This window comes from Lontra canadensis, unplaced genomic scaffold (assembly GCF_010015895.1).
Source record: "Lontra canadensis isolate GAN:19392208 unplaced genomic scaffold, GSC_riverotter_1.0 scaffold96, whole genome shotgun sequence".
NCBI lineage: Eukaryota > Metazoa > Chordata > Mammalia > Carnivora > Mustelidae > Lontra > Lontra canadensis.
This window is the reverse complement of record NW_022631090.1, coordinates 7,518,079-7,542,693: the sequence shown is the minus strand read 5'-3', so window position 1 is coordinate 7,542,693 and position 24,615 is coordinate 7,518,079. Positions and strand designations below refer to the sequence as shown.

The 24,615-nt window shown below is 35.7% G+C and overlaps 1 protein-coding gene across 4 annotated transcripts in view; it reads left to right on the top strand.

Annotated features, from left to right (window-relative positions):
- LRCH2 (leucine rich repeats and calponin homology domain containing 2) overlaps positions 1–24,615 on the top strand; it is a 98,775-nt gene that overhangs the window by 35,597 nt on the left and 38,563 nt on the right. For 2 of the 4 annotated variants that reach the window (XM_032837095.1, XM_032837094.1), the window contains exons 3-13: positions 2,927–3,053; positions 5,537–5,642; positions 5,726–5,862; positions 10,104–10,237; positions 14,708–14,795; positions 15,095–15,206; positions 15,394–15,491; positions 15,589–15,647; positions 17,575–17,682; positions 22,641–22,718; positions 24,252–24,317. In XM_032837095.1, the coding sequence (XP_032692986.1) occupies positions 2,927–3,053; positions 5,537–5,642; positions 5,726–5,862; positions 10,104–10,237; positions 14,708–14,795; positions 15,095–15,206; positions 15,394–15,491; positions 15,589–15,647; positions 17,575–17,682; positions 22,641–22,718; positions 24,252–24,317 (1,113 nt within the window). The remainder of the gene's footprint in view (positions 1–2,926; positions 3,054–5,536; positions 5,643–5,725; positions 5,863–10,103; positions 10,238–14,707; positions 14,796–15,094; positions 15,207–15,393; positions 15,492–15,588; positions 15,648–17,574; positions 17,683–22,640; positions 22,719–24,251; positions 24,318–24,615) is intronic. The other 2 variants (XM_032837098.1, XM_032837097.1) reach the window with 1 other exon arrangement.

The following is a 24,615-nucleotide window of genomic DNA, read 5'->3' as shown; positions in this document are numbered from 1 at the left end:
CTCCCTGCTCAGCAAGAAGCCTGATTCTCTCTCTCCCTTTGCCTGTCGCTCCCCTTGCTTGTGCTCTCTCTGTCAAATAAATAAATAAAATCTTTAAAAAGAAAGAAAGAAAGAAGGAAAGAAAGAAAGATTTTATTTATTTATTTGACAGAGATCACAGGTAGGCAGAGAGGCAGGCAGAGAGATAGGGGGAAGCAGGCTCCCCACTGAGCAGAGAGCCCAATGCAGGGCTTGATCCCAGGACCCTGAGATCATGACCTGAGCCAAAGGCAGAGGCTTAACCCACTGAGCCACCCAGGCACCCCAAATAAAATCCTAAAAAAAAAAATACCACTTTGAAAAGCAGGAAAAATAACTTATTTTTATGAATACTTAATACTATGTAAATGTAATGGTATACTTTATATTTTTTGGTGGGGCGATTATCTTAGTCTGTTTGGGCTGCTATGATAATACCATGTATTGGGTGCCTTGCTCCCGAAGCAATCTACACATTTAATGCAATCCCTATCAAAATACTCCCAGCATTTTTCACAGAGCTAGACCAAACAATCCTAAAATTTGTTCAGGACTACAAAAAATTCTTTTTTTTTTTTTTAAGATTTTATTTATTTATTTGATAGACAGAGATCACAAGCAGGCAGAGAGACAGGCAGAGAGAGAGGAGGAAGCAGGCTCTCCGCCGAGCAGAGAGCCTGATGTGGGGCTCGATCCCAGAACCCTGGGATCATGACCTGAGCCAAAGGCAGAGGCTTTAACCCACTGAGCCACCCAGACGCCCCAGGACTACAAAAAATTCTAAATAGCCAAAGCAATCCTGAAAAAGAAAAGCAAAGCTAGAGGCATCATGATTCTAGACTTTAAGCTCTATAACAAAGCTTCAGTCATCAAGACAGCATGGTATTGGCAGAAACACACGTAGATCAATGGAACAATAGAAAACCCAGAAATGGACCCACAGTTGTATGTTGAACTAATCTTCAACAAAGTGGGAAAGAACATCCAATGGAAAACAGTCTCTTCAACAAATAGTGTTGGGAAAACTGGACAGCAACATGCAGAATGAAACTGGGCCACTTTCTTATACCATACACAAAAATAAATTCAAAATGGATGAAAGACATAAGATAGGAAACTACCAAAATCCTAGAGGAGAACACAGGCAGAAACCTCTTTGACCTTAGCCATTGCAACTTCTTACCATGTATTGGGTGCCTTATAAACAACAGAAGCTTATTTTTCACATTTCTGGAAGCTGAGACATCCAAGATCAAGTCACCAGCAGATTCAGTGTCTCATTGAGGACCTGCTTCCTGGTTCACAGGCAGCCATCTCCTAGCTGTCCTCACTTGGTAGAGGGAGCAAGGGAGCTCTCTGAGGTATTTTTACACTTAATTTTAGCCAAACGGCCAAGAAGTGGTCTCTGAGGTATTTTTTACAAGAGCACTAAACCTGTTCATGAAGGCTCTACCATTATGACCTAATCACCCCCCAAAGGCCCCACTTACAAATATCATCACATTGGGATTAGGTTTCAACATTATAAATTTGTGGGGGACACAAACATTGAGTCTACAGCAGGGGTCATTTGGTCACTCTGTATTGGTGTATAATTTGACCCACAGTAGGTTGAGGGTAAGGACCTCAGAGCCATATTGCCCAGATTAGAATCCTGGCTCTCTTATTTACAAGCTGTGTGACTTTGAGCAGTTTGCTTAATCTCTCTCTCTTTTTTTTTTCCATTTTATTTATTTTTTATTTTTTAAATTATTTTTATTTTTATTTATTAACATATAATGTATTATTAGCCCCAGGGGTACAGGTCTGTGAATCGCCAGGTTTACACACGTCACAGCACTCACCATAGCACATACCCTCCCCAATGTCCATAACCCAACCACCCTCTCCTTACCCCCTGCCCCCGGCAACCCTCAGTGCTTAATCTCTTTTTGACTGATTCTTCCTCTGTAAAATGGGCATCGTGATATGCTCTGTTTTCCTAAAGTTGGTTGTTGTGACATTAGTGGAGTTAATTCATGTGAGGTGCTCTGAACATGGCTTGACACATAGTAAACAATACATGTTAGTTCTTTTATTTAAGTGTATCCATAGAGATAGGAATGTTTTATCAACTTGGAACTGAGGTAACGGTGTTAGTGGGCTGTTATACTGTAAACCCATAAGAGAAGAGAGTGGGGGCACCTGGGTGGTTCAGTGGTTGGCGTCTGCCTTTGGCTCCGGTCATGATCCCAGGGTCCTGGGATCTAGGCTCACATCAGGCTCCCTGCTTGGCGGGAAGTCTGTTTCTCCCTCTCCCACTCCCCCTGCTTGTGTTCCCTCTCTGTGTCTCTCTCTGTCAAATAAATAAATAAATAATCTTAAAAAAATAAAGAAAAAGGAAAGGGAGTGGATTAGGGTTTTATATGTCTTTGAAGATGTAGTTCTATTAAATTCTTTCATAGATTTGAACTTAGTGCATGCAAACTTATCCTTAGAACCTTTCCTTTGTTAGAGGCAGGGAGGTATTGAATGCAGTGAAATGATACCAGAGAACAAGGTTCTGACATTTTCTAACTCAGAAGAATGATTTTGCATTTTAAGAACTGATGGTATGTAAAATAATATCATAGGTAACAACACAAGCTTTGCAAACTTTTGTGACTGGGCAAGTCCCTTAGCTAGATTTACCCTTTGTTTTCTTATGTGTATAATAGAGATAATTAGTACTGCCTGTCTTATGGGGTTACTGTGAGTATTAAATGAGATAGTGCATTTAAGGATTTTAGTGTGATACAGAGTAAGCGCTCTTTAAATGATAGTCATTGTCTGGTGAAAGCTTTTTCTCTTTTGAGGTGATTTGTTCACCTCAACATAATGTGAGAGATTTCAGACATATCCCATAATGAGACTTTCTTATTCTTTTCAGTCGAAATCTTTTATCAACATTGCCAAAATACCTATTTGATCTTCCCCTTAAAGTTTTGGTCATCAGTAATAATAAACTGGTATCCATTCCAGAAGAAATTGGCAAGTTAAAAGACTTAATGGAATTGGTGAGTAAAATAATTGCATTGATTTTGTATCTATAACACATGCCTTTATATTTTGGAAGATTGCTCTTTATGGAATTTCAGTGTAATTTTATTTTTAAAGAATAACTTTGTATACACTTATGTTCACCTTAGTAAAATTTTGAGATGCCATTGCTTATGTCTGATTTTAGCTCACAGCCACAATAAAAGCCTGGTTATTTTTAGTCCGAGTGAGTCGAAAGATTGGCTTTTAAGTGTTAAGAAATGCTTTTCAAACCAATAAGCATTTGTCTATTCATTTTGGGGATAATAAAGGTCTTAGACCAGGAAAAGATATCTTTTTTTAAAGGTTTTACAGGGCTACTATGAAATCCTTAGAGAAGGGATAAAGGAAGAAAGTACAATGCCTGCAAACAATAGAATGAACAAAATAACTCTTCCTCTTCTATATTCTCATGTGATTTTATAACACTTTGGGAACCAAGATAAATGAAGAGAGGCCATTAATTACAATTAATTGTAGAAATATAGGAATAATTTAATTACCTTGAACAGAACATTTAAGGTATTAAAGGATATTGAACTTTGAGAGAAACATATCCTCAAAGCATTCACCTTTTCTCATCTTTCTGTTACTTTTGTAGGGGGATGAGGGCAGGTCACCCCAAGATGGGCTACTTTGGCATGATTATTTTGAGTTGAAAGCAATTAAACCAGCAGATTTAGGAAAAGCTCTTTACCCACCCCCAGTGGCGCACAACTGCCTAAATTTACATTGTAAATGAGAGCCTGTACTAGGAAAGGCCCTGTTAACGGAGATTCCTTTTACCTATTTAACTTTACCTAAATTATTTGAATAACTGAGCACTGGTTTATTTTCCAAACATCACCTCTTTCCTTCCTGCTAATAATGGTCTTCCTTCCCTTTGTTTTCCCAGATTCCTACCCATCTCCTTAGCTCAGGATGTCACATAAGCCCCTTGTTGCCTGTCTTTGGAATTTCATGTTTGTATGGATTCTCCGTACTCCGTACTTTGTATGGATTCTCTGTTTAAAAATTTCTGGTTCCTGCTCACATATCTCTTGAGTAAAAGCCTAAGTTATACCCCTCCCCCCCGCTTAGCTTAGTCCCCCCCCCCCCCCCCCCACCCCCGACTTCCTTCTGGTTACACTGGATTTCTTGCTGTTCTTTAGTACATATCAGGCATATTTTGCCTAAGAGTCCTTTAATATTTATTGTTCCTTATATTCCTTTCTTATATATTGGCATGGCTCATACTCTTAGCTCTGACAATACTGCTCAAATAACAGCTTCTTCATGAGACAATCTGAATTGCTAATATCCCTCCCCATTACTGTTTGCTCTGCCATTTTCCTTTACCCTTTTTTTTTTCACAGCCTTTATCAACTGTCATATTATATAATCTACTCTCCTTGCTAGAATGTAATAAGCTCCATAAAGAGCTATGAGGGCAGGAATTTTTGTTGGCTTTACTTCCAATTGTGCCCCTAGCAAATAGTTGGTATTGGATAAATGTTTGTCATTGAATGAAGATGCCTTAGATATAGTTTGAAAGAAGTATGTAGGATACATTTTTTCTAATCATCTTAGCTCTATTGGGTTTTTCCTTACATGGCTTTAATATTCTTCTGAATTTACCCTCCTGCCTTTTTTATTTTTGATAGAACTGAGTATATGTGCCACTCTTCTCCCTCCAAGCTAATATCATTTCCAGTGAAAGTTGGAAATTGGGGGCAGTTGCAGTAGCATGTGAATTTCATTTGCAGTGTGTCTGGAGTGACTGCTGTGTGAGATCTTTTTGCAGATTTTTCTTAAAGAGGAGGAAGAGGAGAGCACAGTTAAGCTGTCTTTTAATATGGAAAAGTGATATCCTTTATCTTTAAATCAGGATTTGCATTTTAATTTAACGTTGAGACACTTCCGATTCAGATCTCCTAGAAAGTCTTTGGGTTATGATGTGGGCCAAAGAATTTTGAGCTTGTAACCCCTCATATTTTGAATCCTTTTGAGAAAGAGGTTTAAATTGATTTCTGACCATAGTTTTTGGTTCTCCAGCTCATGTCTGTAAATCCTTGACTCTCTCAGCTTTTGCCTAACAGAGTAACTCAAAACTACTATAATTGACAGATTATCACAGTGATTGATAGTCGTTTTTGATTTTACCTCTGAATGAAGAGCACTTGGATGATCCTTATAGTTCTAGTTTTGATTGGCAAGAGTGGTCTTTAGTTGAGATTTTCAAAAGGCTGAATTATGTAGTACTAAGTTCTAATTTCACAGTATTGCACAGAAAAATTTGTTAACTGTGCTAAATTGACTTCATGATGTAATATAAATAGAAATCTGCCAGATAATCCATTTTTAGAGAAACAACATTTCAGGTAACTTTTGCTAGTTCCATTAGCCATGTGCTTTACTTTTAAAATGAAAATAGGTATTTCTCAGTTAGTTTGTTATAATTTTATTTTTTTATTTTCCTTAGGATATCAGCTGCAATGAGATTCAGGTCCTTCCCCAACAAATGGGGAAATTACATTCACTTAGAGAGCTAAATATAAGAAGAAATAATCTTCATGTGTTGCCAGATGGTAAGATGCTCATTATTTTTACTGAAATGAATAAGAGAGTAACTGTGTCAAATTTAATTTAATTATATTTCATTTCTGAACAGAATTAGGAGATCTTCCCTTAGTCAAGCTGGATTTCTCTTGTAATAAAGTGACCGAAATCCCAGTTTGTTACAGGAAGCTGCATCATTTACAAGTAATGATTTTGGATAACAATCCATTGCAAGTACCACCAGCGCAGGTTTGTAAGAAAAAAAATACTTGTTTCTTCTCCTTTTATTCATAATTATGCATCAAATTGATAAATCAAAAAGCATCAGAATTAGAAGTGAGTTTATTGTTGAGGCTTTATTGTCTAAGGGAGATTTTCTGAGAAGTGACTCTTGCACTTTGGTAGGAGTTTTAGCTTAGCTTCTAGAGAAGAGGGTTTTGAAAACCCAGATCTGGGGCGCCTGGGTTGTTCAGTGGTTTAAAGCCTCTGGGATCAAGCCCTGCATTGGGCTTTCTGCTCAGCAGGGAGCCTGCTTCCTCCTCTCTCTCTGCCTCCCTCTCTGCCTACTTGTGATCTCTGTCAAATAAATAAATAAAATCTTTAAAAAAAAAAAGTTAAAAAAAAAAAGAAAGAAAACCCAGATGCATAATTCTGTCAGTGTTCTTTTAAAAACAGACTGTGTAGTCTCTCTATCTCTGCCCAACTCAGGTATATGTCTATTTGATATTTGTTATACATTTGATTGTAACACATACTTAGCATTCATCGATGGAATCCTAACAGAAAGAAGATATGAGTGGAAAAGTATTAATTCAGCCTTTGAGTTGGAGGATTAAATCCACGTGAAGTCTACTGAAATGATAGTAGAAGAATATACTAAGCTACAAACCCATAAGGCCAAGGAATGAGAGAGAAGAGGGCTGCAGGGGAGAGATGGCAACAGAATTTTGGAAAATGGAAGACAGATGAAATAGCAGAAATTAGGGTCTTACACTCCCACAAGAGAATCTGGCCAAGGAAGCACATGACAGTGAAATGCCAACCCCTTCTCTACTTCCAAGCTATGTTCCCTCAGTCAGGGTTTGCATCCAGAAGAAGGGTTGCCTTTTTCTTTCTACAAAGGTACATTCCACTCATTCCAAAGGAGTTGCTTTTTCTAATTCAAATAAAGGCTGGCTGGGGTGCTGGTAGTAGCTGGCTGAGCAGGACAAGGAAAACTGAAGCTTGGATCTGCTGTGGGAGAAGGCAAGAAGAAGTTTGATTTACTTGTTCAACCTGGGAATGGCTTGCATGTTGGAGGAAAACATATAACTGAATAGAAAGAAGAAAGACTGAAAATATGAAGGTCTGTAGAATGTCCAAGGCAGTGCTATCCAGCAGAACTTCCTGAATTATAGGAAATTCTATAATTTGTGCTGTCTGATACCATTGGTTCTTGCCACGTGGCTTTTGAGTTCTTGAAATATGGCTTATGCGACTAAGGAACCAAAATTTAAATGTAATCTTATTTTGATTAATTTAAAATTAAGTAGCTTTGTGGCACCTGAGTGGCTCAGTGGGTTAAGCCTCTGACTTCGGTTCAGGTCATGATCTCAGGGTCCTAGGATTGAGCCCTGCATCGGGCTCTCTGCTCAGCAGGGATCCTGTTTCCCCCTCTCACTCTGCCTGACTCTCTGCCTACTTGTGATCTCTCTCTGTCAAATAAATAAATAAAATCTTTAAAAAATAAAATAAAATAAAATAAAGTAGGTTCACATGACTAGTGGCTACCATATTGGACACGACAAGTCTAAGATTTACACCCTCAGATTGTTGCCCTTAGCTCTGCAGTGACGTAACTAGCCCTCACTTGCCTTAGCAGAAGCCTGGGTTTATTTGGTAGTAGAATAGTCAGGTAGAGTCTCTCAGATTCTCTCCCTTGGCTCAGCAGCCAAAGGACTATTGTTTCTTGCCTCAGCAGATTATTTTATTGGTCATAATACGGTAAATACTACATTTTGATTTAATGAGAAACTGTGACATAGTTAAAATAATAGCAAAGATACATCTAGTGCTTACTGTGTTTCAGGTGCCATTGAAATGCTTTACATGCATTAATTTAATTCTAACAGTAACCCTATAAAAGGTACTATCATTAGTCCTCATTTTATTTATTTATTTATTTATTTATTTAAAAAGATTTTATTTATTTATTTGACAGAGATCACAAGTAGGCAGAGAGGCAGGCAGAGAGAGAGAGAAAGAGAGAGAAGGAAGCAGGCTCCCCGCTGAGCAGAGCACCTGATGCGGGGCTCCATCCCAGGACCCTGAGATCATGACCTGAGCCAAAGGCAGAGGCTTAACCCACTGAGCCACCCAGGCACCCCATTCCTCATTTTATATATGAGGAAACAGGCATCAAAGTTAAGGGACTTATTTAGTGCCACATAGCTAGCATGTGGTACGGCTGGTTGCAAACCAAGGCAGTCTGATTCAAGTCCACGCTCTAACAACTATGCTATGCTTCTGAAGGAGGAAGCGAGTTGATAGGGATTGAAAATGGGATGATGGTATGGTGTTGATGATACATGATTAGTGGTGGTAGTGGTAATGTAAGAAATCTAAGTCTTCATTTTCCTTAGACCTTAATAAATAAGATCCATAACTAAATTAAACAGTAGAACCATGTTACTGGTACATATAAAGGTAAGTATCAGGAAACCAACTAAAAGTTGATGTGTGGGGACTAGGTCTTGGAGATTGAAAGGGGTGGATTAATTTTTTGTTACCAATTTTAGAATTCTCTTTGAGTTTAAAACTGCATACATGAATTACTACAATAAGAAATTTATGAAAGGGGGCACCTGAGTGGCTCAGTCAGTTAAGAATGTGACTTCAGCTCAGGTCATATCTCAGGGTCCTGAGATTGAGCCGTGCATAGGGTTCCCTGCTCAGTTAGGAGTCTGCTTGTCCCTCTCCCCCTCCCTCTGCTTTTGCGCGTGCCCGCGTGCACACTCTCTCTCTCTCTCAAATAAATTTTTAAAAAATTTACAAAAGAAATGAATTCACCAGTATTTAATTTGACAATGAACGATGATTATTTTTTGGTTTATACAGATAATGGGATATATTTTAATTCATAATATTTTTATATTCTAATAGCTCAGAAGTTTTTCCTTTTAAATGAAATTTTTCAGTGGTCAGGTCAGATTTGGTATCTATTATAATTATCTAAGAAACATTCTTCCTTTATACCAGGAATGATAATTACCTTTAAATTTACTTTTCTTAAGACTGTTTTGTTTCTTACTGTTTTCTTTTCTTTTTTTTTTAAAGATTTTTTTTTATTTGACAGAGAGATGTAGCGAGAGAGGGAACACAAGCAGGGGGAGTGGGAGAAGGAGAAGCAGGCCTCCCGCTGAGCAGGGAGCCCAATGCGGGGCTCCATCCCAGGACCCTGGGATCATGACCCAAGCCGAAGGCAGACATCTAATGACTGAGCCACCCAGGCGCCCCTCTTACTGTTTTCTTTGTTGATTATTTTTGCATATATATACAGGTTATGTAGGCCCATAAAACTAAACATTTTTGATTGTAGTTTTCTTTTTTTTTTTAAGATTTTATTTATTTGAAAGAGAGAGAGTTAGAGAGGGAGCACAAGCATGGGGAGTGAGAGAGGGAGAAGCAGGCTTTCTGAGTGGGGAGCCTGATGTGGGGCTTGATCCTAGGGCCCTAGTATCATGACCAGAGCCAAAGGCAGATGCTTAACAGCTGAGTCACCCAGGTGCCCCATCTTCCAGTGTTTAGACCAAACAACTTAGTGGTTCTGAAAGATTACTTTTTTTTTTTAAGATTTTTTTTTTAATTTACTTCAGAGAGAGCATGAGAGAGAGCAAGGGGCAGGGGGAGGGGCAGAGGGAGATGGAGAAGCAGACTCCCCACTGAGCAGGGAGCCTGAGGATGCCAAAGATGCCAAAGATGCCAAGGATTCCTGGCTCTAGGCTCTATCCACGACACGATGATCCAGGACCCGCCGTCACAGCACCAGCTGAAGGCGGATGCTTAACTGACTGAGCCACCCCGGTCCCCCTGATAAGACTACTTTAAGGAATTACACGTTTTTTTTTTTTTTTTCTTGTTCTCATCAGTACAATGAATATATTTCTTCTCACTTTTTTCTAATAAAAGCTACTTTTATGAGTTATAGATTTTATATTATTTGGTGGTTTGTATATTGTACTTTTAACAAGAAAACTTTAGTGATACACAGAAAAATTAGCTTATTTTTTTCTGGTAAGAATAGAAACAGTGAAAGAATTTTAGTTGGTATCATTGTCAAATGTTTTCATTAAGTATCAGCCGTAGAAATTATTCAAATATGTGAAGTGTCTATTATGATTGTGATGTCTCAGCATAATTTCAGGTTATTAAAATATATAAATAAGTTGGTAGGTAAAACTTATATTTGGACCTATATAATTAAATCTACTTTCTCAATTATTTATTGACAGATATGTTTAAAGGGTAAAGTTCACATATTTAAATACTTAAATATCCAAGCATGTTGCAGAATGGATAAGAAACCAGATTCTCTGGACCTTCCATCATTAAGTAAAAGAATGCCCTCCCAGCCTCTCACAGACAGGTAATGTAATATTCTTACAATCTCTTTTCATGGTTAGTGTCTTCTCTGTATGTAAAAGATATTTATTAACCTTGAGTGCACTGAATATATTTAGGTTCATTGGCCCAGTGTTAAAATCAATAATTGACTGATGTGAACTCTCACCATCATAGAATGAACCTCTGTGATACTAGAATAAATTTGGGATTTTCTCAAAATATTAATTAGTACTAATATTTTAGTAGGAAAATGTAAATGTTTGACATTATAGTACAGAGACACTAATTTTTCAGGACTCGACAACTGTTAATTTACTACTATTATCACTTTATTGTACCAACCAGTATTGTAATAACTAGCAGAATTTGACTTTGAACTGCGGTTAGTGGAAGAGCAAGACATTTTGGGGTACCTTTCTTCTTCATATTCTTTATTCTTTATGTCTAGATCAAAGGTGATTTATCATTGATATTCTGTATGATATGAAAATTTCCTCCTGAGATTTTGAAATGGTAGATTTGATTATCTGTTTTTAATTATCTTTTGGGGATGTAGGTTGGTCTGAAAGATTTCGTGGAAACATAATTCTGTCCATTAGTAAGGGAAATAATTTGGAATGGAGTGAGACTACAGAAAGGAAGACTGTACTCTTCCCTAAAATGTTTAAATACTTGTTATTTTATTTGTGCCAAAATTTAGACTAATTAGAATGGCAGTATTTTAAGTACTATTCTTGATTTCCCGAATAGGACATTTTCTTGAATGTTTCTGTTGCCTAAGTAGAATTAAATATCTTAACATTATATTTAATTCCTGAAGATTAATTTGTTTAATATTATGAATATAATAGATCAAACAATTCTACAAAAACTAGACTTTATTCACAGTCTAATCTATTAGTTTGCTTTATATTTATTTAAAGATGAATTTACTTTAGTAATGGCATTCATTGTACTAGTCATTTATTTATTTTACAAATAACAGTTGGGAAAAAAAAACAGTATCAGACGATTGCCTACTGGTAGGTTCAGGGTATGTTTTGTTAAATGATATACACCTTGATGTTGGCCCTCATGGAGTCCACAGTATAGTGGAGGAGTCAGTCAGCAAAGCAAATAAATCAAATAGTTATACACACTTAAATTTCAAATTGTGTCAAGTGCTGTGAAGGAAAGGAACATATTTCAGGAGGGTGGTCAGGGAATGTTGCTTTGGGAAGGTGAGGTTTTAAGTCAAGACCTGAAAGGAGAAAAGCTAGCTGTGTAAAGATGAAGGAGAAGAGCATTTCAGGCAAAAGAATGACATGTGCTAAGGCCTTAAGTTAGGAAGAAACTTGGTGTGTTAAAGAAACGGAAAGGCCAGTATGATTGGAGCAGAATGGCTGAAGGGTACGGATATACAAGTTGATTTTGGAGAAATAGTCAGGGCTCAAGTCATGTGGGTGCTCTGGAACTGTGGTAAGGAGTTTGAATTTTACTTGTAGTACAACAATAAGTCGGTGGACAGTTATAGGCAGGGGAATGATCCGATTTATGTTTTTAAAAGGAGGTATTTTGGCTCTTGTAAGGAGAATAGATTGGAAATAAACAAAAGCAGAAGCACAGGGACTAGTTGAGTTTTGAAGTACTTCCAAGAGATCAAGGGGTCTTAAACAGGGTGACTGTAGTAGTGATGAAAAGGAGTGGACAGGACTGAGACATATTTTGGAGATAGTCTCTAGCAATGATATCCAATAGAAATGTAATATAAGCTACATATGTAGTTTTGCATTTTCTTATAATCCATTAAAAAAAGTAAAAATGAAACAGATGACATTAATTTTAATAGTATGTTATTTAGGGATGCCTGGGTGGCTCAGTCAGTTAAGCATTTGCTTTCAGGTCATTTCATGAATCCAAGGTCCTGGGATTGAGTCCCACATCCCGCATTGGGCTCCGTGCTTAGGGGGAGCCTGCTTCTCCTTCTCTCTCTGCCTGCTGCTCTCCCTGCTTGCGCTCCCTCTCTGACAAATAAATAAATAAGATCCTTAAAAAAGTAATGTTATTTAACCCAGTATATCCAAAATATCATTACAACTTACATTTCTTATAAAATGTTAGTAAGGTACTTCATGTTCTTTTTCTATTACATCATTTAAATCTGGTGTGTATTTTTCGTTTATAGCACATTTCAATTTAGACTAGCCACATTTCAAGTGCTCAGTAACTATATATGTTGGCTAGTGGCTACTATATAGAATAGTACAGGATAATAGAGCCTTCCATACCTTGACTATTTTGTAAATTCTTATTCTACATAGGTAAGCATTATAGTAGTTAAGCATATCAACTTTGGAGTTAGACATAAATGCCCGTGAAGTCCTTCTCCAGCTCTTGGTAACTTTATGTCCTCGTGTCATAATGTCTTTAGTCCTTAGTTTTCTTATGTGTAAAAGGGAAAATAATCATATGGATGCTGCCAGGATTAAATTAAATAATGTATATAGAGTACTTAACACAATGCCTTACCAAAACAATTCCTCAACAAATAGCTTATTACTATCATTGTCAACTATTACAAATACACATATATTTTAGTATAGTACATGGATATATTATTGTGCAGTGGCGTCAGATGGATTTTGCTTCTAATCGTGGTTTAACCTCTTAAATCCATTGTAGACTGTGTAAATTATTTAATCTTTTTTTTAAAATTATTTAATCTTTCTGAGCCTGTTTATTTAAAGTGTTAACAATACCCACTTCATAAGCTTGTTGTGAGAATTAAATGTGTGTGTGGCAACTAGTTCAAGAAATGATATTCAGTAAATGTTACATTTTTTCAGGGCACTTGGGTGGCTCAGTCGGTTGAGCATCTGCCTTTGGCTCAGGGTCATGATCACAGAGTCCTGGGATGAGCCCTGCATTGGGCTCCCTGATCAGCAGGAAGCCTGCTTCTCCATTTCCCGCTCCCCCACTTTTCTCCCCATAAAGTTAAGCTTCATTATCCTCACTCGTAAAAAGAAATAATGCATAAATTGTAGAGTGTAAGGATTATAAGTAAGATATGATGTGTACCTGGCACATTAGCTAATACAGTGTAGACACTCAATAAATGCTAGCAAGTATTGCCTCTCTTTATCCTTCAAGACTAAGCTCAAATGCCACATTCTTGGGTGAGGCCTTTCCTAAACTTAGCAAGAATTTATTCTCTTTTCTCATAGTACTTTATATTTGCCTTTGTCTTAGTCTTCAAAATATATATACACACTTCCTCTCTGGGCTGAGAGCCCTTTGAGGTCAAACATTTTTTAATTCATCTCATTTCATTTCAAGCATTCAGCATAGTGCCTGACACTTACTTGGTAGTTGCTTACCTGAGTTTATCGATATACTCCTGGAATGTGTGCATATCAGTATTTGGGGAAGAAATATAGCATAGTGATTAAGATCAGGGACTTTAGTGTTAGATTCTTGGGATCAAATTTAAAAAGCCATTCGTAAATTGCGGGTCATTGGGTAACTTGTTCAATCCGTCCTGGCCTGTTTCTTCACCTGCAAAAAGAAAACACCAACCTGCTAGAATTTAAACAAGGCATATATGAGGTATCACCTTTAAAGCACTTAGCCTAATTCCTGGCACATAAAAAATGGTCTGTATAGAGTGTATGCAAGTTTACATGTATGTAAATTGCAAAGTAAAGTGAAAAATACTTTGCAGCCTGGGTGGCGTACTGTTGTGTAATTCGGAAATTTGCAAGGATAGCTCTATCCTCATACCAAAAGAATTGTTCATTCAATTCTTTGCTGACTTTCTTTTTCTCTCTCTTTTTTTTTTTTTTGCATTTTCCTCTTAATTTTCAGATAGGCATTATTTATAAAGCTAAAGCTTATTTTTAGAGCTAATGAAGAAACTATGAATTGTAGTTAAAAAATATTTCAACGTTCTGTGGTGAAATGTGTAAAACCAGAAAAATAGAAAGCTCTTTCATTAAGGTTATTTTCTAGCAGGACTCTGTTTTTCGGATTCTCTCAGGAGAAGTAATAGTTATTCTTAACAGTCGACACTTTACGGATTTTATTTATTTATTTTTTTAGAGAGAAAGGGCATGTTCATGCTGGTTGGGGGAAGGAGCAGAGGTGGAGGGAGAGAGAGGGGGAAAGAATCTCAAGCAGACTCCCTGCTGAGCGTGGAACCTGATGTAGGGCTGGATCCCACAAGCCCGAGATCCTGACCTGAGCTAAAACCAAGAGTCAGACACTTAACAGACACTATGCTGACTGAGACACCCATATGCCCCAACAATTGACACTTTACAACAGAGCACATGCAGGGAAAATATTACACGAGGTATATAAGTAAAATATTTTATAGGAAGATTTCTGATATTTTCCCTTAAGGATCTTAGACATCAAGAGAGTATATTCTATATTACCTAGGGAAATTTTAGGTCAAGTCTGTATTTATTTAAGAAGAAAACCCTAATTGCCCTTAGAATTTCTGTTTCCATAGTATGGAGGACTTTTATCCAAATAAAAATCATGGCCCTGACTCTGGAATTGGAAGTGATAATGGAGAGAAACGATTATCTACAACGGAAGTGAGTCTTTTCTATTGCTGATCTATTTTATTTTAAAAATTTGTTAGAGTTTTGAAATATGTAGACACTTGTACGTACTTGATTTACTTTGCTTAAGAAATATCATTATTACATTTTATGACTTCAGATGAAAAAAGGACATGTACATTTTTAGAAGCAGAGCATTATTATTACCATAATATTTTTTGGTTTGAGAACTGGAGATGTAAAGCAGATATTCTATTATGTGGAATTAAGACAACTTAATCCTCTTCTATGTTTAAAATGCCTCATTTGTACTTTGTGCTTATTCCTTTCAGCCATCAGATGATGACACAATAAGCCTTCACTCTCAAGTCTCAGAGTCAAATAGAGAGCAGACGTCAAGAAATGACAGTCACTCAATAGGAAGTAAACCTGATTCTCAGAAAGGTAATTCATATGGTACCTGCTAATTTTATTTCATGTATATTGCTCTTATTAAAAATGCATTTTGAAAAATTTTAGAATCTTCAGCCAGTTCTTTTATTGAAAAAATAGACTATTATTCTAAACAATACAGTATGAAAGTACACTGTTTACTATTTATATTTTCTAACAAATATTAATCTGTAATTAGACCAAGAGGTGTATGATTTTATTGACCCCAACACAGAAGATGTAGCAGTTCCTGAACAAGGAGATGCACATATTGGATCATATGTCTCTTTCCTTAAGGTAAAGAAAATTTTGAACAAATACTAATAGCATACTTTCCTTGATCTTGTGAAAGTATACCACATAGATTTAAAATTATAACTTTCTTTTATATAAGGGGAAAGAAAAGGGTCCTGAGAAATCTCAGAAAAATGAAGAATTGGGAGATGAAAAAAGGTAAGCATATAGGAATTCTCAAATTGAAATGTTACTTATACATGAAATATTTGTTAGGTATTCCTACTTGAGAGTACTTTGGAAAAATGTAATTTTTGGTTCATTTACCTGTTCAGATAGTTAATTTATAACTACTTCATTTGTCTGCATTCCTCAATTAAACTGAAAATTATAGTAAGCAATTAAGCTGAGTGTAGTATATACATTTCCCCTGCCTCCCAGAAGTGTAATTCTCCTATTATTATTACCGAGGAGGACTGTATTTTCACATACATTGCTTCATTTGAGCTCTTTAGCAACTCTTTAAAATAGGTGATTTTTTTTTTTTTTTTTTTTTTTTTGCATCATTTAGTCAATAAGGAAACAGACCTGCAGTTTCAAGTGTCTGGCGCTCAGGTCTTCCAACTCTTGGTCTAATAAACTTTCCATTTCATCAGGCTGGTTATAGTAATTTTATGGGTATTTATCTCTGTATTTTATTAAAATCATTCCACTTTGGATCTTTTCTGTATCATTTATCTTATGAAATGCTGGAATATGACTTGCCATATTTAGTCACTCCTTAAAGTTGCTTCGTAGCTGTAGGAAGGAAAGAAGGATCATTTGTTGAATACCTGCCATGTACCAGGATCTGTGCTATGTGCTTTCCCATGTTTCTTATTTATTTTTATTAAAAAAAATTTTTTTTTACAGTTTAAAAAAATTTTTTAGCAGTCTGTACACCCAATATGGGGCTGGAACTCATGACCCTGAGATCAAGAGTAGCATGCTTTTCCAACTGAGCCAGCCAGATGCCCCTAAGATTTTTTTTTTTTAAGTTCTATTTATTTAATTTCTCTACCCAACATGGGGCTCGACCTCATGACCCCACGATCAAGAGTCATATGCTCTTCCAACTGAGCCAGCCGGATGCCCTTCATGTTTCTTATTTAATCTTTACTAAATCCTACAGGGTTGATATTGTTTCTATTTTTACAGATAAGGAAGGGGGAAGCTTGGAGCCTCTAAAGTTTCTTGCCTAGAACCACTTAGATAGTGTCCACTAGAACCTAGGGTGTGAATGTAACTCTCTCTGATCCCTAAGCTTTTCTCTTTTCTCTACATTGTGCTTCCTCCAAGTGACCTCACTGGTAACTTTTTAATCAGTTATGAATCAGTCATCTCTGTACCCCATAAGGTGGTACATTGCTTTGTCTTGTACTCTTTATATTTCATTTTTCTCTTACTTTCTCATCTTACCTCATGAAGACAGTTGTATTAACTTGAGTGTCACAGTGGCATATAAGATATGGTCAAGATACAAAGTCTTAGGATTTGATACTTTGTTTTAAGTGAAATACTTTTGGGATAAAATTACTAGAGTTTAGAGAACAACTTACTTAAAAATTCCTTTGTTCTTTATGAATGATTAAAAATTATGTATTTTAATGAGCATTTTCCTGCAAATTTGCCAGTCTTACTTGTACCTGTTTTGCATTTCTTCTACTCAAACATTTTACATGGAGAATTTTAACATTATGATGAATAAACTGATAAAAGTAGGGTGGTTTAGTAAAATTTTCATAGCATTTGATATTTATAAAGACAGGCATATTAGAGCTTTGCAGTTCTTATTACACTCAAGACTGGGGAGTATGCATTGTTAAATTATAAGAAATTACAAAATGGTAATACAGTTTACTTTGTTAGCCATTAATTATATTAATATCACCAGTATGGTACATTTCCTATTGAATAGAAGTTAGATATGTTTTCATATTCCTTAAATATTCCTTATTCCTTATTTTAATGTTTTAAATACAAGGACATTAGGATTTTAGCTTTTTACATGACATTAGAAATGAAAAAGTGGTTTCTGTTTCTGGAAGCTGGCATAAAATATCGTCTGCCTTACATTTTGGATAACCATGTTTGTGTCACCTTTCAGACTTGGGAAAGAACAGTTACTTGCAGAGGAAGAGGATGATGATTTGAAGGAAGTAACTGATTTGAGAAAAATAGCCGCTCAGTTATTGCAGCAAGAGCAGAAGAACAGGTATTTTTTCAGTAATGAGATTTAAATAGGCAGACTTTATAATCATTAAGTGATTATTCAAAGACTATCAAATGAAGTTTCCAGTAAACAATAGGACCATCTTAAGATCTATGTCTAGGGACTAACTACTAAAAGACAATAAGGAATAATTAGGCGAGAAGTGTAAAGTTAATGTACACAATTGACATATACTTTATATTCACAGTCATTTTATTTAATTATTGTGTAGGTATCTCTTTTATTCTTGTGTGCTAAATAATAATAACTGATTTATTTGTTGATAATCCTGTTAGCTCACAATAACAGATACATTATAAGTGTTACCCCCTAAGTACATGTCATGTGTATGTAGTGCACTTTTTATCAGATTCCAGATTACTTGGGATATGTGTAAACTCCTTAAAATTGAATGGAATTTTATAATGGTTGATTAAATCAGCATGATGATTTGGAGGTCACAGGTTCACTTTGGTGTGTTCCTTGGTCAATGACGATTTTTCCCTTTGGCTAGGCTTTCCTTACATGCCATTGGCAATAAGGAAGATGTATGAATGACGATAGAATCGGTGCAAGTTCATTTTTAATACAGAAGTTCTCTGTGCTGCTGAGGGTCAGCTATTAGGCCATCTTCACGTACTGAGAGTACTATATTTATAGTTCTGAAATAATAAAGGAGATTTGAGCGTTTTTTTTTTGTTTTGAGAAAATTAGAAGAATAATTTTGTTAAATTTATCATGGGTAGCTAATAAGTACTTTACTTCTCTTAACCAAAACAATAAATGTTTGTGGGTCACATGACCATGTTTTGGAACGTTAAAAATTTAAGTACACTGGCATTTGCTTTTAGATATGCTTTGAAAAATAATTACTGTTGAAACTTATCAAATTGCAAATGTCTGTTTTTAAGGGCCACTATATTTTTTAATAATTACTGATTATTCTGTTTTGTGCAACTACTACATTTATAGAATTAAATCCAACTAGAAAATGTCACTCTTCTTTATTCTTTCTATATCTAATGTATCCTCATTCTCAGTTCACGTTTTTCTTCTACCATAACTTTCTGTCACCCTTTTCTCTGAAATTCATTTTCTGATCTTTTCCTATCATTCATTTCTAATGGGCCTTTTTTTATATTGGCTACTTGTGAGGTTATGTATGTTTTTCTCCCTCCAGTATAATCAAAGTATTGGTTGTCCCCATGGTTTAAGAGGTTTATGAAGCAAGCCACCACCTGCTCTATGTGGCTTAAAAAATAGTTAAGTTTCTGTCTCTTCTACCCAATAGTTGAAATGATTGTATTTATCATTATGAGCAGAGAATACTGATTTTAAAAGAACCCACAGCAATATTTATTTCTCCGATTACGTTAAAAATAGTATTGGAGGGCATAATTTTAGATTTTAACAATGTCATATATATCATTTCTATATTTTTCAGTTTTCTACTATATTTCTTGTCTTCCTATAACTTGAATTATTCTTTTTGGTTTAGAAACAATATCAAGTGATGTTTTGTAGGTTTTATTGTGATAGTTTTGTAATCTGTAAAAAATAACATCTAGCACTGTGCCTTGTACATGGTAGGTACTCAGTAGTACTGTTATTAGTCAATTGATTGCTTGAAGATGAGACTAACAATTTAAAGCTAAGAGGAACCATTAATTTAGTTATGTTCATTCTGAATAACTTGTTATTTTTTTAGGTGTATGCAAAAGTAATTTCTCTATATCTGCTCTTTCTCTTCATCAGCCATTTTAAACGTTAGCACACATGGATATAGATCTTTTGATTCAGTGACACTAATGTAATAATTATGTCTTATTTTGGAAGGCCTTAAAATATTTATGAGATCTGGTCATAATGTAAAGAGCACATTTTACTTTTAAAAAACCTGTAATTTATAGACAATTTAAATTAGATCCTTGGCCAGTCCTCTTCTGTTAATGGCTGAACTTAAACTGATCTCAGAAGTTTTGTATGCTGATTTTCTCCACTAAATATTTTCTTCTCTTCTTCTAAAATATGTTGCTGTTGCTCATATCTCTTAGATGCAGATAATTAAAATTTTTGTTTGCTATTACAGTACTTGATTTGAGTGAGTCCAAAAAAATCAAAAGTAATCTTCTATAAAGATATATCCATCCCTTAGAGGATTTGATGTTAATTGTACCTTCTCTGGTTATAGATTTTCTCTTTCACACCATATTGTGCTTTTGATTCCAATTTTATTAATGAAAAATCTGAAATGCTATTTAAAATTACAAGTCAGGGATGCTTGTGTGGCTCAGTCGGCTAAGTGCACATCTCTTGATTTTGGCTCAGGTCGTGATCTCAGGGTCGTGAGATCAAGCCCTGCATCAGCCTCCATGCTCAGAGTGGAGTCTGCTTGAAATTCTTTCTCCCTCTCCCTTTGCCCTGCCCCCTGTTTATATGGGTTTTTCTCTCTCTAAGTAATAAATCAATAAAATCTTAAAACAAAATAAGATTAAATTCTAAATCAGGAGTTATAACATTTCACTTAAGGTTTTAAAGTCATTATAATGTTTTTGTTTATTGTCTTGATTTAAAAGGATTTATGTGGAATAAAATTACCCTCGCATATCAGAAAGTACCACCTAGAACTCCTCCTCTGACTCTATGCTCCTTAACTATTCTTTAGCTACTAGTTGAAGGTAAATGTAGTGTTAGCTATCAGCTGAAAGAAGCCATGCATGTACTCCCAAATTAAAGGCAATTAAAAAACTGCTTAGAATGAAATCAGTGATGGGGCGCCTGGGTGGCTCAGTGGGTTAAGCCTCTGCCTTTGGCTCAGGTCATGATCCCAGGGTCCTGGGATCGAGCTCCACATTGGGCTCTCTGCTCAGTGGGGAGCTTGCTTCCCCCTCTCTCTCTCTGCCTGCCTCTCTGCCTACTTGTGATCTCTGTCAAATAAACAAATAAAATCTTAAAAAAAAAAAGAATGAAATCAGTGATCATTTTCTTTCTTTTTTTTTTTAACATTTTATTTATTTGACAGAGATCACAAGTAGGAGAGGTGTAGGCAGAGAGAGAGAGAGGAGGAAGCAGGCTCCCTACCGAAGTAGAGAGCCCGATGCGGGGCTCCGTCCCAGGACCCCGGGATCATGACCCGAGCTGAAAGCAGAGGCTTTAACCCACTGAGCCACCCAGCACCCCCAATGATAATTTTCTTAAAGAAACTTTGCCAATTGTTTAGTTCATACTATTCTTAAAGGTGTCTTTTATTCTTTAAGCAAATTTGTACTAGTACTTGGAGGATAAAACTACCCTAGGAAAATAACAAGAGGGTATTGCACAGAATAATAGTGAAAAAGGGTGGGAAAGGAGATGAAATAAGCTATCAAGTAGATAACTCACAAGTGTTCGAAGTCTGAAGGCCGGTTTTTAGAAGACTGCTCCCTCTTTGAGATGCATAGATTAAGCTACTTTGTTTTGACAGTTTATTGTTGAATATTTAGAAGCTAATCTTTACCCCCTTGTTAAAGTACTGGATTATTTCTACTTGTATTTGGGTGTATTGAAGTCCCTCTGAATCAGTGAAGCTCCCTATATTAAAAATAGCTATTCTGCAAGTTTTTAATCTTCACTGTAATTTGGGAAATTAAAAAAAAAACTATCATCTTAAAAAATTATCTTAACTGTTTTATTCTAAATTATTTAGCTAATTTTTCAAATGTCCACCAACACTCTTATCTAATTATTAGAGAAATAGCTACTGTTCTTTTTTTTTTTAAAGATTTTATTTATTTATTTGACAAACAGAGATCACAAGTAGGCAGAGAGAGAGGAGAGAAGAGGAAGCAGGCTCCCTACTGAGCAGAAAATCTGATGGGATCATGTCTTGAGCAGAGGCTTTAACCCACTGAGCCACCCAGGCACCCCTTCTTTTTTTTTTTTTTAAGAATTTATTTATTTTGGGGGGAGGGGCAGAGGGAGAGGAAGGGAGAGAGTCTCAAGCAGGCTCTGCACTGAGCATGGAGCCCAACTTGGGGCTTTATCTCATGGCCCTGAGATCAAGACCTGATCTGAAATCAAGAGTTGGACACTTAACTGACTGAGCCACCCAGGTGCCCCCTGTTCATTTTCTTTCTTTCTTTCTTTTATTTTAAGATTTTATTTATTTATTTGACAGAGATAGACAGCAAGAGAGGGAACACAAGCAGGGGGAGCAGGAGAGGGAGAAGCAGGCTTCCTGCTGATCAGAGAGCCCGATGTGGGCCTCTATCCCAGGACCCTGGGATCATGACCTGAGCTAAAGGCAGCTGCTTAACGACTGAGCCACCCAGGCACCCCCCCACCATTAATTTTCTTATACAGATATTCTTATGTGGCTGAATAAGTTGATGTTTATCTGGCTTCTTAAAATTTGTGTGGTTATCATCATAAAGAGAGGATTACAATATCTATGGGCTTTTGCAATGAATAACTTCAGTTGACTGGTTCCCATTGCATTTTCATTCCTGCTAACTTGTATAGTATTTTCTATTATGTCTTTCTTTTTAATAATGATTTTATTTGCTGTTAAGTGTGTCCTTAGAGTTTTCACTTATTGTGGAAAGATGTACTTCTTAGTACTCTGTAATATGGCTAAATAAAAAAGTAATTCTGAAAAGTTATATTGAAGTATAATTAAGGATCATGAAAAGGAAAATCACATTTTGAGAAGTTTATTATTTTGGTTTAGAATGATAGGAATTATATACATACCCTATTTCATGTGATTTTTTTTTTCTTACCATATATATGAATGTTTCAGTTTGAGGGGCATCATGTTAACCTCTAGCTTGTTATAACTAATTAGGTCGTTCTCTCAACCCTTAAAATCTATCCATTCTTTCTTTTCTGCTTGCTTTACTAATGGCTTCCCTGTCCTCTCCCAAAACATCTTACTTCTCCCATCTTTTGATTTGGTTGATGTACGGGAAATGTGAATACAGATGGAGGCCTTTGTGTTATAGAGCATCATTCAGTGAAAAATTCTTCCAGAGGACCAGAAGCGCAGGACATGCATCAAGGTATCTAGAGTTTATGGAAGCCTTAAGTATTAAGGGGCCAGGTTGGTGCAGCTTAATTTTATAGTCATTTACTTAAAATACAGTACAAGTAACGGGGTTAGGGAAATGTGTTAATAATCTAGAATAGATATTTAGATAATGTAGGTGTTTATTTTGACTTTGAGTATCACGAATAAAACATTAAATATCCATGTACAAACAAATGTTTACATAGGGGAATTCTCAAGTGTATAAAATACATTTTATAGGTAAATGGATCCCAACTTTGTTTTTCTGCTCCAATATGATTTATACACATCAGTAATCACAATGCTAATAAGTGTTGCTTGAGGAGAATTTAGAATTTACCATACTGAGGGCATTGTAGTTTGATCCCTCACCTCCCCCTGTCAATAATTCTGACATCCACCCTTCAGGACAGTTCTTACTATTACATCTCCTTTTTAAAAACCACTCTTTAAGTATGTATTTCTTCCTAATAGTCCTAGATATTTTTTTACCTTAGTTCTTTTGCATTTCGGGATTAAGTGCAATTTTAATATATGTTTATAGTAAGAAGAATAAAGGTGTTGTCAATCCAAAATTGTTGGTACAAAGCTACACTGCTTTGCCTGTGATACTTGCCCTTGGCTCCTCACTGTGATTTCCTCCTAGGGAGGCTTTAATCCATCCAAACTAGTGAAGAAACCGGGCTAATGGAAATTGGTTTCTTTAGGTTAACCATCTTTCTGAAATTACGAACTTTAGTTTACAATATCTTTTAGTAGTAAATATGTAGTTTTAATTTTAAATTATTTTCTCCTCTGTATTTTGATAGTTGACATCTAAAGTTTTTTGAATAAGACATGTTTTATTCCTTATAAGACTAAACTTTAAAATTGAGAAGTTATATTTCAATCTAGAGTAAATAAATATTAAGAACTCTTAAATATTTTAATGAGTTATGCGAAAGAAAGTTGACTTTCAGATTAATACTTAGAATTCTATAAAAATATGGACAAGAGTTCTCTCATGATGGTTTATCATTCTTTTTCTTTTTGTTTTCTCCAAATAGCATTTCATTTGGGTATTAAAAGTTTGATAAACTTTTTAAAAAACTGAACTTTAACATGGCTTTACGTTTAGAAGGCAGACTTGTTATTTGGCTTTTGGCAAAATGGTCATCTGTTCCATCAACATAACTCATGTCACTTGCTGTGCTGGGAAAATGAAATCAGTCATGATGGCACCTAAACAATCTGCATCTCTTTATCTTCTGTGTCAGCCAAAAGTTAGATGGACAGAGGGCAATAGTATGGTTAGAAGATATCCAGGCCTCGAGAAAAGGTTTATAAAAGAAGATGTGTGGAGGAGTTGGTGAGCTTCATTCCTTCATAATAGCCATGGACATTAGATCTAAATAATATATAAACATTGTTTTCTAGCGGAGAGCTTCATGGACCAGATGCAGTTTATTATGGAGATCTTTTATATCATGTGTAAATACTTTTCTCTTTAATGTATTTTGGAATTAATGTATTGATTTACTTCTAGGATTCTTAATCATTCAACTTCTGTCCCAAGAAACAAGCCAAAACAAACTATGGAATGCGAAAAGAGGTATAAAAATATCTTAGTCCTTATATTTAGTAGTTTTTAATGAGACTTGATTCTCTAATAGTGATGTTCCCATATGTGGGCTTTAATTGAGTAAGTGATACAGATTTAATATAACTAACTAGATAATTTAATGGCAAACTGTGTCCTAGCCACCAGTTCAATTTACTTTTGATATAAACAAATTAAAAAATGCTGATTTGATATCTTTTTCTACTCATACCTGCATTTCGTTGTAATGATAGAAGCATTTATTTACTAACTCATTATTGCTGGGAATAATGTGTTTCTTCATCATTGT